The 15860-nt window shown below is 38.8% G+C and overlaps 1 protein-coding gene and 1 pseudogene across 1 annotated transcript in view; both read left to right on the top strand.

Annotated features, from left to right (window-relative positions):
* Nucleotides 1–15860, top strand: part of Fmn2 (formin 2) — a 359014-nt gene that overhangs the window by 28274 nt on the left and 314880 nt on the right. The window contains exon 2 of the mRNA XM_076832359.1: nucleotides 13655–13821. Within this exon, the coding sequence (XP_076688474.1) occupies nucleotides 13655–13821 (167 nt within the window). The remainder of the gene's footprint in view (nucleotides 1–13654; nucleotides 13822–15860) is intronic.
* On the top strand, nucleotides 8888–11083 carry LOC143379492 (programmed cell death protein 7 pseudogene; annotated as a pseudogene).

Here is a 15860-nt window from a genome sequence, read left to right on the forward strand (position 1 = left end):
GTAGCTCAGAGTGTTAATTCCCAGATATACCAAGAAGTCAAAAAGCTTAGCATACACACATAAACACACAAAACAAACAACCCAATCAATAAATGGGCAAAGGAACTAAACACTTCTCAAAAGAATAAATTATGAGCAGTCAACAAATATATGAAAAAATATTTAATACTCTGGCAATTAGAGAAATGCAAATTAAAACTACACTGAGATTTTGTCTCACTCCAGTCTTAATGGTAATGATCAAGAATACAAGTAAGAATAAATGTTGGTGGGACTGCAAATTGGTGCAATCCCTCTGGAAAGCAGTATGGAGAGTCCTCAAAAAACTAGAAATGGAACCACTGTATGTATAACCCACTATTCCAGCTATCCTACTCCCCAGTAAATACTCAAAGGATTTAACATCATCATACTATAGAGATATAGCCACAACAATGTTTATAGCAGCACAGTTCACTATAGCCAAGCTATGGAACCACCCTAGATGCTTTTCAACAGATGAATGGTTAAGAAAAATGTGGCACATATATGTGGCACATATATGCAATTGCTTAGCCATAAAGAAGAATGACTTGATGGCCTTTGTTGGTAAATGAATGGAACTGCAGAGTATGGTGCTAAGTGAGATAAGCTGGTCTCAAAAAGTCAAAAGTTGAATGTTTTCTCTGTTACATAGAAACTACTCCAGAATAATGGGTAGGTAAAGGGGTAAAAAAAAAAAAAAAAAAACTAAAGAAAAATCAGTGGAGTAGACAAAGTAGAATGAAGGGGAAGGAAAAGGAATGGGCTAGGGAAAGGCAGTGGAATGAATCTGATCCAGCTTTCCTATGAACATATATAAATATTCCACAGTGAATCTCATCGTCATGTATATATGCAAGACACTAATTTTAAAAAAGCTATAATAACAGAAAGTTTCATAGAGTAGAGGGAAGGGAAGAGATGGAGGAAAAGGGGAAGTACTAGGGACTGAATTACAATAAATTATATTCCATGCTTTTATAATTAGGTCAAAATGAATCCTATTGTCATATACAACTAAAAAAATAAAGAAAAATAAATAAATTTAGAAAAGGTTTTTTGAGCTTATTTTTAAAATTCTAATGGAATTTGGTTGGAATTTTGTTAAATTTGTGAATTAGGACTATTTTTGTTTTTATAATATCATACAAGAATGTGAAGAACTTTTTTGTTTATTCAGATCATTTTTTTTTGTCTTTTTAATAGAGTTTATATTTTTCTCCTCAGAAGGTTTGTGTTTTCTTTACTGTGCTAGTTTCAAGATGCTTCATAGGTTTATCACTAATTGGAATGGTATCTTTTATATTATTTCTAGTTGGTTATTATTGGGGGTAAATAAATATTTTCAGTGGCTTTCTGTTATACATATTAAATGATGTCCTCTATGATTATTTTTAAATCTAAAGTTTATTCAGAAGCAGCTATAGTTTATAGTTATAGGATTTAAAAAACAATCCTTTTATATTTTTATAGCACAATAACTGAAATATAATAGAACATAGTATGTGTTGTACAGATTCTTTTGAAATTATTGTGACTTACTTTTTTGGTATTGTATGTAATGATTTCTTATGGATATTCCACATTCTCTTTGGGGAGACAAATCCTAAAATCCAGAAACATTATTAAAATATAAATTTAGTAGCTTGCATTTTATATTCACCTCCCCACCCCAGGCAATCAATGAGTAATTTGATCCTAATATTGACAAAAAATTATTCATTTGGGGATCAATAAAAACAAAACAGTTATATACATTATCAAGGCTAATGAACAAATAAACAAAACTCTTCTGTGTCTCCACGGGAAAGTTTCTGTTGCTATTTGGATATTATTATCTCAAGTAAATAGGGACAGAGCTGAAGACTCTCCCTGTTCTGTGTATCACTGGTTAGAAGCCTTTACTCTGTTTCTCTTGCGCAAGAGTATGCTTCCTAGGTTTGCTTGCTGTGTTATTATTGTTGGATAAGGGAAGATAGCCAGCTTTCTTTGTGATTGTATCCTCTGGTGGGTCTGCAACATTCTTTGACATATGGTGGATTCCTAAATACTCCATTTTATCTCGTCTTAACTGCTTTTCCCCTCAATTCCACTAAAAATGTATAATTAAGGTAGTGTGTTCTAAACTGCTTTAAATATGTTCTTTCTTGGGCTGTGGTCATTGTAACTAGGTTGTTAGCCCCTGCAGGGTGCAGACCACATGATCTATTTCTTTTATATCTTAGTGTTGACTGTTGGTCAGAAGCTTTGCCCAGAGTTGCTGGCTGACTCAGAAGTAGACAGTCTCTAGAATAAAAATGAAGAGAGCAGAGTGTGTGTCCAGTTTTGGCTCTGCCACTTAACAGTCTTATGACCCTGAGATTCTGGAACCTTCTCGTTGCTCAGTTACTTTCTTTGAAATTGTGAAGCTAAATCCTTGCTCTGCAGGGTCTTGGGTTATGGCTCAGTGGTAGAGGATGTGCTCAGCATGGCTAAGGCATGGGTTCCATCCCCAGCACCAAAAAATTGAAATTAAAAAAATAAAAACAGTTGTGGTCTGCATAATTAAGCTGAAACTAGATTTAGAAATGCCTTTTACATTGTATAGTTCTGTTCAGGTGAAATATTTTCTAAGTAGTATGTGGTGACACACACCTACAGTCCCAGCTTCTCAGGAGGGTAAGGTGAGAGGATCAATTGAGTATAAAAGTTCAAGACAAGCCTGGGCACCATTGCCAGACCCCACCTAAAAACAACAACAGTAAAAAGATTTTCTATGTTTTATGGTGTCAATGGGCACAGGCCCAGTAGAGTTCCAGTGCAGGGGTGAATGATTTTATTTCATTGCACAAAAGGATTCATGAATTTGTTGTCATGATAAATAATTCTCTCTTTTTTTTCCTATTGCTACTATTTCCATATTTATCTAACTGTGATTTTTTTGCTTATCAAGATAAGAGGAATACTTAGAGCTAGTATATGACTACAAGGCTGAATTTACATGCTTTACTTTTTATTAACTATGATGTAGAAATATATATGCAAAGAGTTAGAAAGAATTAATGCTGAAGTAACTGTAGACTTTAATAATTTCCCTGACTGTTGTTGAATGAATATTATTTTTAACATAAACCTATGTAAAACAAATAATACAAACTTTTTCTTAACCAGAGTTAGGAATTCTAGCAAGCAGGTATTAAAAGTCTTGTTAAACGTCTACTAAACTATTCTAAAAATCTGTAAAAAAAAAAAAAAAAAAAAATCTACTGAATGTAAAACAAAAACAAAAAATCTTGGTAAATGAAGATAGCTTAGTCTGCGATTACTTATTATCAAACTTTTTCATATTCTTTAAGTCTAACTTATGATTTCCTTTCTTTCAGTTGAAGTAAAATTTATTTACCACATAAGTACAGAGTATTTGAAATGTATCCTGACAACAAAAAGAATGGCCTTTTATGGTCTTTATGTGATGCTTGTTAAGAAAAATTGTTTTAGCTATTTTGTCCCATTGTTCCAGAAGTGGGACGCCTATGAAAGCTTATACTATATAATGTATAATTACATTATACCTCACAAAGTATAATATTATCTATGAATGTAATCATACATAGAGCTCTAGATTATAATTTCCAACCTATTTTAGTGCATTTGTGTCAATTTTGTTTAAATATTCATTAAATTGAAAACTTGGGACTTAATGGGATAATTCTCAGAACCCTAAGAGGTAATGAGAATGATTATTTTTCTGTTTAGAGATAAAGAAACAGGGTTGCGGATATAGCTATGTGGTAGAGGGCTTGCCTACCATGCTTGAAGTGCTGGGTTCATCCTCAGCAGAGGGAAAAAAAAAAGGTAAAGGTGGGTGGGGGATGAGGAAACTGATAAGGGAGGTTGGGTAACTTGTCCAAGGCTATAGCTTAATAAATGGTAGCATGGTGATTGAAAACCAGGCAGTGGCTTCTAAAGCTTAAGCTCATAACTGCTTCCTCTCATGAACACATTTCTTGAAGTCTAGTGATAGAATCCATGAATTCTTAGTGGAAAAGATGGAGCAGAAAGTAAAGAAAAAATTATTAAAAAAAAAAGAAGAAGAAGAAGAAAAGAAGAAGAAGACGACGACGACAACCAGATTCAGAAAGTAAAGAAAAAATTATTAAAAAAGAAGAAGAAGAAGAAGAAGAAGAAGAAGAAGAAGAAGAAGAAGAAGAAGAAGAAGAAGAAAGAAGAAAGAAGAAATAGAAGAAGAAGAAGAAGAAAAGAAGAAGAAGAACAGATTCAGTGGCCCGCAACTGTAATCTCAACAATTCAGGAGGCTGAAAGTATAGAAAGTCAAAGGTTCAGCAACTTAATAAGGCCCTAAGCAACTTAGGGAGATTCTGTTTCAAAATAAAAAGCAAAAAGGGCTGCAGATATAGCTCAGGGGAAGAGTATCCCTGGGTTCAAGTCCCAGTATAAAATTAAATTGAAATAAAATAAAAGAATTATTCATAGGTATACTTTTCTGGATTTAGTCAGGCTACCTAATATATAAAAATAAATATAAGGTGCTGGGGATGTGGCTCAAGCAGTAGCGCACTTGCCTGGCATGCATGCGGCCCAGGTTCGATTCTCAGCACCACATACAAAGAAAGATGTTGTGTCCACCAAAAACTAAAAAATAAATATTAAGAAAAAAAAATTCTCTCTTTCTCTTAAAAAAAACCCAAAAAATATATAAATAATAAATACATATAAATAAATAATACATATAAGTAAATAAATATATAAATAAATAATACATATAAGTAAATAAATATATAAATAAATATATAAAAATATGTAATGTGCATAATAAATAGTATGGATCTTTCCTAAAGATAGTGTGACCTTGGATAAGACACCTAATGTTGTGGGCCTGCATTTCCTGATTTATAAAATGATAGAGGCTGGTTTGAAGGACAGGAAAAATGCCCTTCCCACTGTGTCACTTGTTTAGGTGGAAGAAAAGAGGGAAGGAAAAGTGAGAACTTGGAAAACTGCCCCTTTCTTGCCTATGTCTTTATATAGTTTTACATTTACCAGAAACTAGTTTTTATATATTTATAGAGTTTATAGCAATCTAGCAATAGAAGATAGTGTCATGGCCCTTTGAGAATTTTCTGAAGTTTTAGTGTTACCATAACAGCCAGAGGAGTGCTCCCTTGGCAGTGTGGGGCCTAGTTTTTCCTGTATGTGTGATGCCATTTTTTCCTTAATAAATAAGGCTGAACCATTTTGTGCTCCTGAGGGACCTCTTTGGCTGCCCTGTGGCCTTAGCCTTCAGGACTGACATAGCAGGTGGCACCCATACAAGGCCTCCTGAGACATGGGTGCTGTGTTGTATGAATTGTTCATTCAATAGATAGGTTTTGCAAACTGACTTAGAGTTGTTTTTCAGAGAATAAGAGCTCTGTCAACAAGTTTGATTTAATAGAAATATGAAGTAAAATCAATATTTGAATAGCTGAATACTTATTTATATTCAGGGGCAATTATTTTATTTGTTAGTAAGATTGACCTGTCTTCATCTAGGACTTGGTGTTTTAACCAAAGTATAGAGTGAGGGGACCAAGAGTTCAAGGGGATACTCTGAACTATGTGTCTGTGGTTGCTGAGGACTTCTGGCTCCTGCTCCCAGCCAGCTAGTTTGTTCAGTTAAGAAGCAAGTTTTGGTTTAGAAAACCAGTTCATTCTCCACAATTTAGATTCAGTGCATCCTATTTAGTAGGAGATTGGGTCTCCATTAAATCCTCAATCATCAATTTCTTGAAAAGAAACAGAAGTTTGTGTGTCTCTATATTCTTCCCCATTGGTCAAATTATATTTCCTTGACAGAAAAAGAGGAATTCAAGGTCATATAGCTGAAGTACAAATCCTAGAAAAAAACTTCATACCCTTACCGCAAACATTGTATTATTTTTGTGTGTGTGTGGCACTAGGGATTGAACCCAGCGGGACATTTTACCAAAGAGTTACATCTCCAGCTTTTTTTTGTTTGTTTGTTTAACTCTGAGATAGGGTTAAGAGGGCTGGGTATATAGCTCAGTTACCAACTGAGTGCTTGCCTCACATTCACAAGACCCCAGGTTCCATCCTCAGCACCAAGAAAAAAAAAAAGAGAGAGAGAGAGGGAGAGAGAGAGATAGGGTTAGGGTTTCTCTAAATTGATCAGGCTGGCCTTAGACTTTGATCTTCCTCCCTCAGTCTTCTGAGTAGCTGGGATTATAGGCATGTACAACTGCTCCTAGTCCATTACATATTTTTAATCTTAAGATTTAAGATATTTTATTATGAAAATTTTAAACATACAGACGTGTAGTGTGTATATTAGAATTGGCTGACCAGGAATGAGGAGTGAAGGTAGTAAGTATAGATAATTCCTGCTGGTAGTTTTTATGTGAAGCAAGCCAAGAAATGAGACATTGGCTTACATGCACTTACATGCTGGGGATCAAACCCAGGACCAAACATGTGCTAGGAAAGCACTCTACCCCTGAGCTACATACCCAGCCTGAGATTTGTTTTAATGCATGTTTACATGATATTCGGAATGTTCACTAAAGAGGGAGGTGTCCAGGGTACAGAATTGAGGAGGGATAGATAAAGAAGTGCAATTCTGAGCATGCAACATACATCTAGAACACAAGGGAAGAACTTGCTTTTTTGTTCACTGCTGTCTGTTTGCACAGTAAGGAAAAAGAAAAGAGGATGATGGGTGCAGGTGATTTTGCATACTTGCAGTTTGTCTCAAATTCTTCCATTTTTCTCAAGTTATTTGAGAAGATCATTTCATCTTTGGAAAGAGTGTTTTGGCAGGGATGAGAATGTATGAAATTGTATTGGAGGGTAAAGGCTTGGATGAGAATGTAGAAGAGTATTGTACTTACTTAAGGTTTTTTGTTTGTTTTTTGTGCTGGGAATTGAATCAAGGGGTGCTCTACCAGTAAGCTATCATTGGCAGTCCTTTTCATTTTTTTTTATTTTGAGAATGGTTCTTGCTAAATTGCTAAGGGCCTCATTAATTTGCTGAGGCAGGTCTAGAACTTGCAATCCTCTTTCCTCAGTCTCTCCAGTCACTGGGGTTATAGTCTGCAGCACTCTGTCCAGCATTAATTGAGGACTTAAAGTAAATATGTTTTGGAAATTATGCTCAGCAAGAGACCAAGTACCATTGGGAGGGTTGGAGAACTTCAGGTTTGTTTACATCTACAGACCCAGATGAACTAGTACTCTGAAGTTCTGGGCCCAAGGCTGAGATTACTTGGGTATTTTATAGGAAATTTGACATCATTTCTTAACCATTACAACATTAGTGTGTTTTAATTCTTGGCCTGTGAGACCAAAGACCAAGCACAGAATTTAGAATAAGTAGTTCACTGGTGTAGAACAAAGACAGTAAAACACTTGCTTAGTGGACTTCACCACAGGTAGCAGTAACTCAAGATAACTTGAGTCAACCTCCTTCAGAGCTATATTTTTAAGAACTAAGCCTATGAAGTTATAGTTTAGATAGCAGTTAGTTGGCATAGCAATTAAGTGATGTAACTACATTCCTTTAGAATTTAGAAACTTATGTGTATAAGAAGAAATGACTCTTTTCCCAGGCATCTATAGGATTTCTGGCCTTGAAAGCCTCACACATGGGTGTTTACATTTCAAGAGGGAGTATTCAGACTCCTAGAGACAGCTAGTTATAATCCAATAGGTAGGGGCTCAAAGTTAATTAGGTTCCCCTAGAAAGGCTGACAGGTGAGAAAAATTAACCCTTTCCTCAGGCATTGGTTCTTTATCATGCTCGAATTCAGGACCCCCAAAAGACCACCAGAGACCAAGATCAATGCAAGCAGCAAAGAGGTGTTTATTGCGAGCTAGCTCGGTCCTCCACATGCACACAGCAACTGGTGACTTTGAGAGGCCCCGAGCCCAGGATTTGTAGCAGTTTTATACACTCTTTGAGGGAGGCAGGGACTTCACATACATCATAGCATCTCTTAGCAAATCATCACACACTTCGGGAAAATCATAAAACAACTCTAAAACATGATTAGCACATTCACTGGGGGGAACAAGTTGGATAGGGGTGATTGGTTAGTACAAGAGGGGGATTCATTTGAACTGATTGGCTTAAACCAGGAGGGGAGTACATGCTGAACTAGGTGGTTTCCCAACATGTTATCAACCACCATAAACTACTGGGAGGGTCATCTGGCATCCCAGGTATTTTCCCTGTCTCATGCTGATTGGTGGCTGCTAGGGGGTTGTTATGGGTCCCCACCTAGCCTGATTGAGTCAGGGACACCTAGCACAGCAGATCTCTCCTGTTAGTTGTAGATAAACAACTCAGCAGGGTGGGTATGTGCCTAGGAGTGCTCTGTGGGTCTTTCCAAGGACAAGGGTCATGCCCCCTTCCTTGGACAGGCTTTGCTCTGAGGTAGAGGCTGGTTTTTCAAAACAAGTTATTGAGGCAAGGAAATAGATGTTATTGGTATTACCAACTTAAGGAGGAGAAGAGGACTTCTTTGTCACAAAGCTGTTCTGGTGGGAAGGGGGTCAGATGCACAAAGGGCTTTTATGGGGACAGAAGGGAGATATAGTGAGGCTGTAAGGTAGGGCAGCTCCTGGATTTTCTTTTCAGACAGACTATTACTCTTCTCTAAGTTAATTTATATTATATGCTTTGTGTTAGTTGATGACAAAATAAATGTGATTTATCATAGAATTAAAGAAAGAAGGGAGTATTTCAATGGTTACCAGAAGTTCTGGGTTCTTAAAAAAACTCTCTTAGCAGTTAATATCTGAATCATCTGAACTATTTAAGTGAGGCCACTCTTTAGAATTTAGAATTCAAGGCAAAAGGAATCAGAGAATGGGGGCAGAAGAAGAAAAGGTAAGGGGGAAGTGGAGGACAATTCCTCTGCTACATTCTGACCATGATGTGAATGAATCTGCATCGCAGAGTCAGAGCATTGCATGCATCCAGAATTTCTCTAAATATTTATCAATGATTTTAACATGCAAGTGGCCAGATTTGCAGGATATATATACCAACTGTCAGTTTATAATTTAAGTAAGACACTGTTACTGAAAGTTTGGTCCCTGTCCCTGATGCCAATCAACAATATGGAACATGGTTTTGAGAAAAAGGAAAAAGGTTTATTGTTTGCTAGCAAAGGGGAAGCACATGGGACTCTTTCCTGTTCCAGAGTCTGTGATTCTGCCCATCAAGATAAGCTTTTTTTTTTTTTTTTTTTTTTTTTTTTTTTTGAGAGTACCGCGCGCTAACCGATTGCGCCACTGGAGCTCCTAGAGAGAGAGTTTTTTAATATTTTTTTTTTAATTTTTTTTCCGGTGGACACAACATCTTTATTTTTTTATTTTTATTTTTTTTATGTGGTGCTGAGGGTCGAACCCAGTGCCCTGCACATGCCAGGCGAGTGGGCTACCACTTGAGCCACATCCCCAGCCTCTCAAGATGAGCTTTTAAAGAGATTATTCAAAGGTTACATTCCATATGTTCTGTCCAGAGTTATAATTCACTTGTTAATTTGGGAGATAGTCATTATTTCTCCTCCTCCTCCTCCTCCTCCTCCTCCTCCTCCTCTTCCTCCTCCTCCTCCTCCTCCTCCTCCTCCTCCTCCTCCTCCTCCTCCTCCTCCTCCTCCTCCTCCTCCTCCTCCTTCTTGTGGGGAAAATGGGAATTGAACTCAGGGGCACTTAACCACTGAACCACATTCCCAGCCTATTTTTTATATTTTATTTAGACACAGGGTCTCGCTAAATTGCTTAGGGCCTCTCACTGAGTTGCTGAGGCTGACTTTGAAATCTCCTCCCCAGTCACTGGTGTTACAGGTGTGTGCCCCTGTGCCTGGCAGAGATAGTCATTTCTGTGATTTTTTTTGGTGCTATCCCCCAAATCTGAATTAATTTGTTCCTGTGGTGGGTGTGTGCTCAAGGACAAATAATTCTGGCTACAATAGGAAGAAAGGTACTCCTGTTTCCCCTGAGATTGGGCTGGGGTTGGGGTGTGGTGGGGAGAATAGGGAGAAGCCAGGAGAGAGGAAGAGAAATAAATGTGTCCATTTAAAAAAGAAGTCATCAAGGCGAGTACTCGCCCTGTTGCGTGGTGCTCTGCGCCTGGTGCGGCGGCTTCGTGGCCTGGGTCAGGCCCTGCGCGAGGCGGGGGCCCACGGCGAGGCCTGGTCCCTATTGCATGCCCAGGCCGCTCCGCTACCCACCGAACTGGCTTGGCTGGGCGGTTACAGTCACCGTCCCAGGCCGTCTATATGGGCGTGGCGCGGCGAAGGCTAGAAAGGGTCCGGCGCCAACCGCGGCTTCGCTAAAGAGCCCAGGAACGCGAGGCCGAGCTGGAGGCGGAGGCCGCGCAGGCAGCAGGAGATTGACCGACGGCGGGTCAAGAGCAGGAACTCAAGGCTGCTGCTGATGGAGTCTTATCTGAAGTGAGGAAAAAACAAGCAGACACCAAAAGAATGGTGAACATTCTTAGAGCTTTGGAGAAATTGAGGAAACTGAGGAAAGAAGCAGCAGCAAGGAAAGGGGTCTGTCCTCCAGCCTCAGCAGATGAGACTTTTGAGCACCATCTTCAGCGACTGAGAAAACTCATTAAAAAACGCTCTGAACTATATGAAGCTGAAGAGAGAGCCCTTAGAGTTATGTTGGAAGGAGAACAAGAGGAAGAGAGGAAAAGAGAATTGGAAAAGAAACAAAGAAAAGAAAAAGAGAAATTTTTACTTCAGAAACCTGAAATCGAGTCCAAGTTATTTGGGGATCCAGATGAGTTCCCACTTGCTCACCTCCTGCAGCCTTTCCGACAGTATTACCTCCAAGCCCAGCACTCCCTGCCAGCACTCATCCAGATAAGGCATGATTGGGATCAGTACCTGGTGCCATCCGATCATCCTAAAGGCAACTCCGTTCCCTAAGGATGGGTCCTTCCCCCGCTCCCCAGCAACGACATCTGGGCAACCGCCATTAAGCTGCATTAGGAAAGATGCTCCAGGAGTGTGGTCCAGCCAACGCTCCTTCCAGATCTAAATATTAGTGATGTTGCCATCTTGTGCTGTAGACTAAACCATAACTGCTAAACTCCCTGTGTCAATGCCCTAGCCTAAAGTTATGCTTTCTTATATGCTCTGTCCTGGCCAGAGGTACCTCTTGAATCAGGAGATTAACATTGTTCTTCGGGGAGGGGCTGGGCATATAGCTCAGTTGGTAGAGTGCCTGCCTCACATGCACAAAGCCCTGGTTCAATCCCCAGCACCACAAAAACAATATGGTTCTTCAGGAAAGGACCTCCGTGAATTGAGGTTATTACCACAGGTAGTGACCTTGGTTACTAAATTTGCCTCTGTTTTGAGGGGCTTGGTCTAGGGTGACTTATTAATTTAGTCTAGCTTCCTTGTATGGTGATGGGTAAGTATACTCAATACACTCAAATACTCAGAACAAGTGTGTGCTGGGTGGATTTAGCAGCCCGTCACTAATAACTGAGCATAAAGGCAAGCTTGATGCAAAAACCTTCTTAACCTTCCTACCTAGAGAACACTAACTCCCTGGGGTAAAGGTCAAAAACCTTCAGCTTTCTTAATCCTAATTTTTGTGCAGCTTGGGAAATGGCAAGTTAGGAAGATGGCAGTGGCTACAGGCTGGGCTGCCAGAAACCATGATGGCCTAGTCTCAGTAGTCATGCAGAGAACTTAGAAAATCTGAAGAGTACCCATATTCAAATTGGATCATGTTTTAGTGGACAATGACTGTATTTTCCTCATGTTCTCCGTTCTAGTGAAACCACCTGGTTTTTGAAGTTCCTAGGAGTCTAGTTTTTTTCAGAATCTCCCAGAATAGAAATTTCTCTATGGGAGTGGGACCTTAATCTCACTCAGTCACATTGTAGGAGGCTGGTTTAGCTGTGGAATTTTCTTAGGAACTCAAGCTTCCCCAAACATCCATGTAGTCATAGTTGGGAGAAAAGGAAATAAGAATGACAAAATTTATTTTTTATATTCATTAATAAATGCTGTTGAGATGATCTGTCATATAACATGTAAAAAAAAAAAAAGAAGTCATGAGTGGCAGAGCAGCAAGGGCTATATTCGAAGCATAATGTGGACCATTGTTACAAATGGACATTTAAAAAATAAAAGGTTTCACAATCACTTCATTAATTAAAATGGTTATCTAAAGGAGCTTTTATTAAGGGTTACAAAAGGGTATGGAAGGAGGTCATTGAAGGCTTTTCTGGATCAGTAATTTTTATCTAAAGTTGAAAAATAATACACTAATTAGAAATTAGAGGGAGGGGCAGCATTAGTGCAAGAACCAAGGAGCAGCTGTGACCCTGGAAGGGACCGTGAGATTTTATATTTTCTTTGCTGTAGTTCATGAATGCAGACACAAGGTACATACATTTTTGAAGAATAGAGAGTTAGTAATGTCAAAAATAGTTTAGGAATTGCATCTATGGTTCTCACATCTGGCAAAATCAACCGTTGACCAATAAAATACGGATACCCAGGCTTTCAACAATTCTGTTCTCTCCAGGTGATCTAATGTAATGGTGGTCCACCTCATACTTCAAATAGAATCCTTGCTGATCTCCCAGTGAGGCTTATTGTAAAATGGGCATGTTTTCTTTTCCTCTTCTCCCTCTCTCCTTCCACAACCTGGGAGCGGGGAACAAGATTACCTTTTTTCCCATCCATCTGCTTTCCAGCACACACCCACCATAGGAACAAAGTAATTCAGACTTCTGGGATAGGGCCAGAAACATCTTGAGAAATCACTATCTCCCAAATTAACAAGTGAATCACATTCCCCCACAGGGAACACCAGGAGTGAGTCTTTAAAAATTCTGTGTTCTCCCTGGTGGGCAGAATCACAGCCTCTGGGACAGGAGTCTCCTGTGATTCTCCTTTGGAAGCAAAGCAGTAAACCTTCTTTTTCCTTTTTATCAAAACCTCATCTTCTTTTGGTAACACAGCCAAGATTGAGAACCTTGGAATGGGGGACACATGTCCTCTAGGGTCCTTGGCCAGTGTCCTCAGTGTATCTCTCTTCTTCTGACTCTTTTAGGGAAATAATAATAAAAGTCCCTTAAATCTAGACTCATTATAGAAGTACACTTCCGAGAAGCACTTGAAAGCAATTTCCTTAGAAAACTCATTCCTCATCCTTCCCTGTTGCCAGGTTTGAGACTATGAATGTCAGTCACTGACATTTCTAAGCCCAAATGGTGGCTCCTTGGGTTACTAAGGGCTTGCTTAGAGAACCCTCTTAAGGGTAAACAAAAAAAAAAAAAAGAAAGTAGAATTGTTAATTAAATCTAAAAGGGGAGGGTGTTCATTTAGACGAAGGATGTACAGCTGGTAACTTGGGGCATTCCTTTTCAAGGCAGGAGTTATTTATTGGCATGGGAGAGGAACCCCCTGCTACCCTTTCCTATGTGGTGGTGTCTCAGGCCGCAGACTGCAGTTTTACCGGGTTTGAGAGGCTCCTTTCTGCGCATGTCAGTAGTCTTGGAAACGGTGCTGCTGTGTTTGCTTCCTCTCTTCCCTGGAGAGCTACTAGCCAGGTGATCTACCAGTGTTCCCGCCTAATGACCGTGTTTCATCCGCAGGGCGAACTCTGCTGGAGAAGCTGTTCAGCCAGCAAGAGAACGGGCCTCCAGAAGAAGCAGAGAAATTTTGCTCACGGATCATTGCCATGGGTCTTTTACTTCCTTTTAGTGACTGCTTCAGGGAACCATGCAATCAGAATGCACAGTCAAGTTCTGCTCCATTTGATGTAAGTAGGAGAATTCACTTCTGTTTGTGAGGTGGATTGCAGTTGAAATGAGCAATTGTGATGTGTGTCTGCCAGCTCACCTTATAATTTATGAACACATGTGACACAAGCCTTCCTATCCTGGGCCACTCAAAAGTTCAGTTTGTCAGTTTGTCAGTTTCCATGCTTTTCTTTTTGACTATAGAGTATTAAGTACATTTGCCAAACCTTTTCTTAACAGATGGCCACTCAGTAGTTTTCTAGCCTGCTCTAGTCAGCAATGATTTTAAGATTACATTTAAAAAATTTTTTTGAGGGCTGGGATGGGGCTCAAGCGGTAGCGCGCTCGCTTGGCATGCTTGTGGCCCAGGTTCGATCCTCAGCACCACATACAAACAAAGATGTTGTGTCCTCCGAAAACTAAAAAATAAATATTAAAATTCTCTCTCTCTCTTTAAAAAAATAAAAAGAATACAAATTTTTTTTGAGACTTTGTATTGAACCCAGATCCTACCAAGTGTTCTACCACTGAGCTACACCCCCAGCCCATCAGAGAGATTTAAAAGTGGCTGTAAGTCAGTATTTCTGACTTTGCTGGTCATAGGCATTCCTTCAGAAGCATCTCCATAGGACAAAGTACCCGTTCCCAGTGGGCCACAGGTTTCCATGGTCTCTAGAATGCTGTTTCAATGCATTCCCATCTCATTTTTTTACTAAATATTATCATGAAGCAGCATTGTCTGCTTTCTCCCCCAGCTCACCTTCACCAGGAATTAATACTGCAGAACAGTAATTTGAAAGGTATATCCATAATTTATAATAAACATCAGCACAGCTGGATTATCATTGTCAAGCCACAGTACTGCTGATCTTTCTCAGGTATGTGGTGCATGTGTTACATGGGTTGTGATACATAAGATACATGTGAATTTCTTGTAAGAAAATGCAAAGTCTGGTTGATTCACTTGTGCAGAGCCCAGGATTTGAGTACTTGAGGGGAGTTCTCATCCACAAGGGTTAATTACATTTGTTCCGTTGTTGCCAACTGTCCTCTCTTAAGAGCTTTCTTCAACATATATACTATGATTCAGGGAATGAAATAATAGGGAGTTTTAAAGGATAGTGAAAATGAACAGAGGCTGAGGTAAAAATGTGATAGTAAATAATAAAGTATCTACATTTGCCTCTTCTTCATCTTCTTTACTAACTACAACCTGCAGTCTTGTTTGATTTCCCTTCAGTATTAGCAAAATAAATTGTATAAAATATTCTGAGGTCTTCTTGCTTCTTCCCATCTGAAAAAAAAAACAAAAAACAAAAAACTCCAGGTTATGCTGTGACTTGCGAAGATTCATTCTTAAGATTAATTTAAAATATTTCCTGTGCAGTTTTTTTTTTTTCTTCTTCTTCTTCTTCTTCTTCTTTTTTTTTTTTTAAATAATCTGGTGGCTAGTCACTGCTAGGTAGATCTTTTCCTCCTATTGGAAAAATTGGATAATTTAAATTTTTTTCCTCCCTTCTCTTCTTTGAGAGATCTGTGTTATTGTAGAGACAGAACAGGAGGATTATGGTTAAGTGTTGTGGGACTATGTTCTGGAAGACATATCAATTTAGCAAGTTGGAATTATAATAAATATAGTACAGAGAAAGGCAAATGCTAGCTATGTCTAGCACTTACTTTTTGATTAAAACTATTCCCAAGTTAACTACATTTTCTGCTGTTAAATCTCAGAAGTAAATAGTCTCATCAGTTAATAAATGTGGGATTATAGTACCTAGGCTATAATCTTATTTTTCTCTCTTTAATTTTTTTTTTTTTTTTTTTTAATTATGTGTTTGTTTTTGTGGTGCTGGGGGTGAATCCAGGGCCTTCCACATGCTAGGCTAGTGATCCACCACTGTGCTATTACCCCTAGACTTTGTCTTTCTTAAAATCAACTATCCTATCCTGCTTACTTCTTCAATCTCACCTTATTTTATCCTTATTTTAGAGATTAGTAATTTTTTTTTAAACTGTGTTATTCTGGGGGACAGTTGGGTGTGGCATAATGAGTTAAATA

The sequence above is a fragment of the Callospermophilus lateralis genome, chromosome 13, assembly GCF_048772815.1.
Source record: "Callospermophilus lateralis isolate mCalLat2 chromosome 13, mCalLat2.hap1, whole genome shotgun sequence".
Classification (NCBI taxonomy): domain Eukaryota; kingdom Metazoa; phylum Chordata; class Mammalia; order Rodentia; family Sciuridae; genus Callospermophilus; species Callospermophilus lateralis.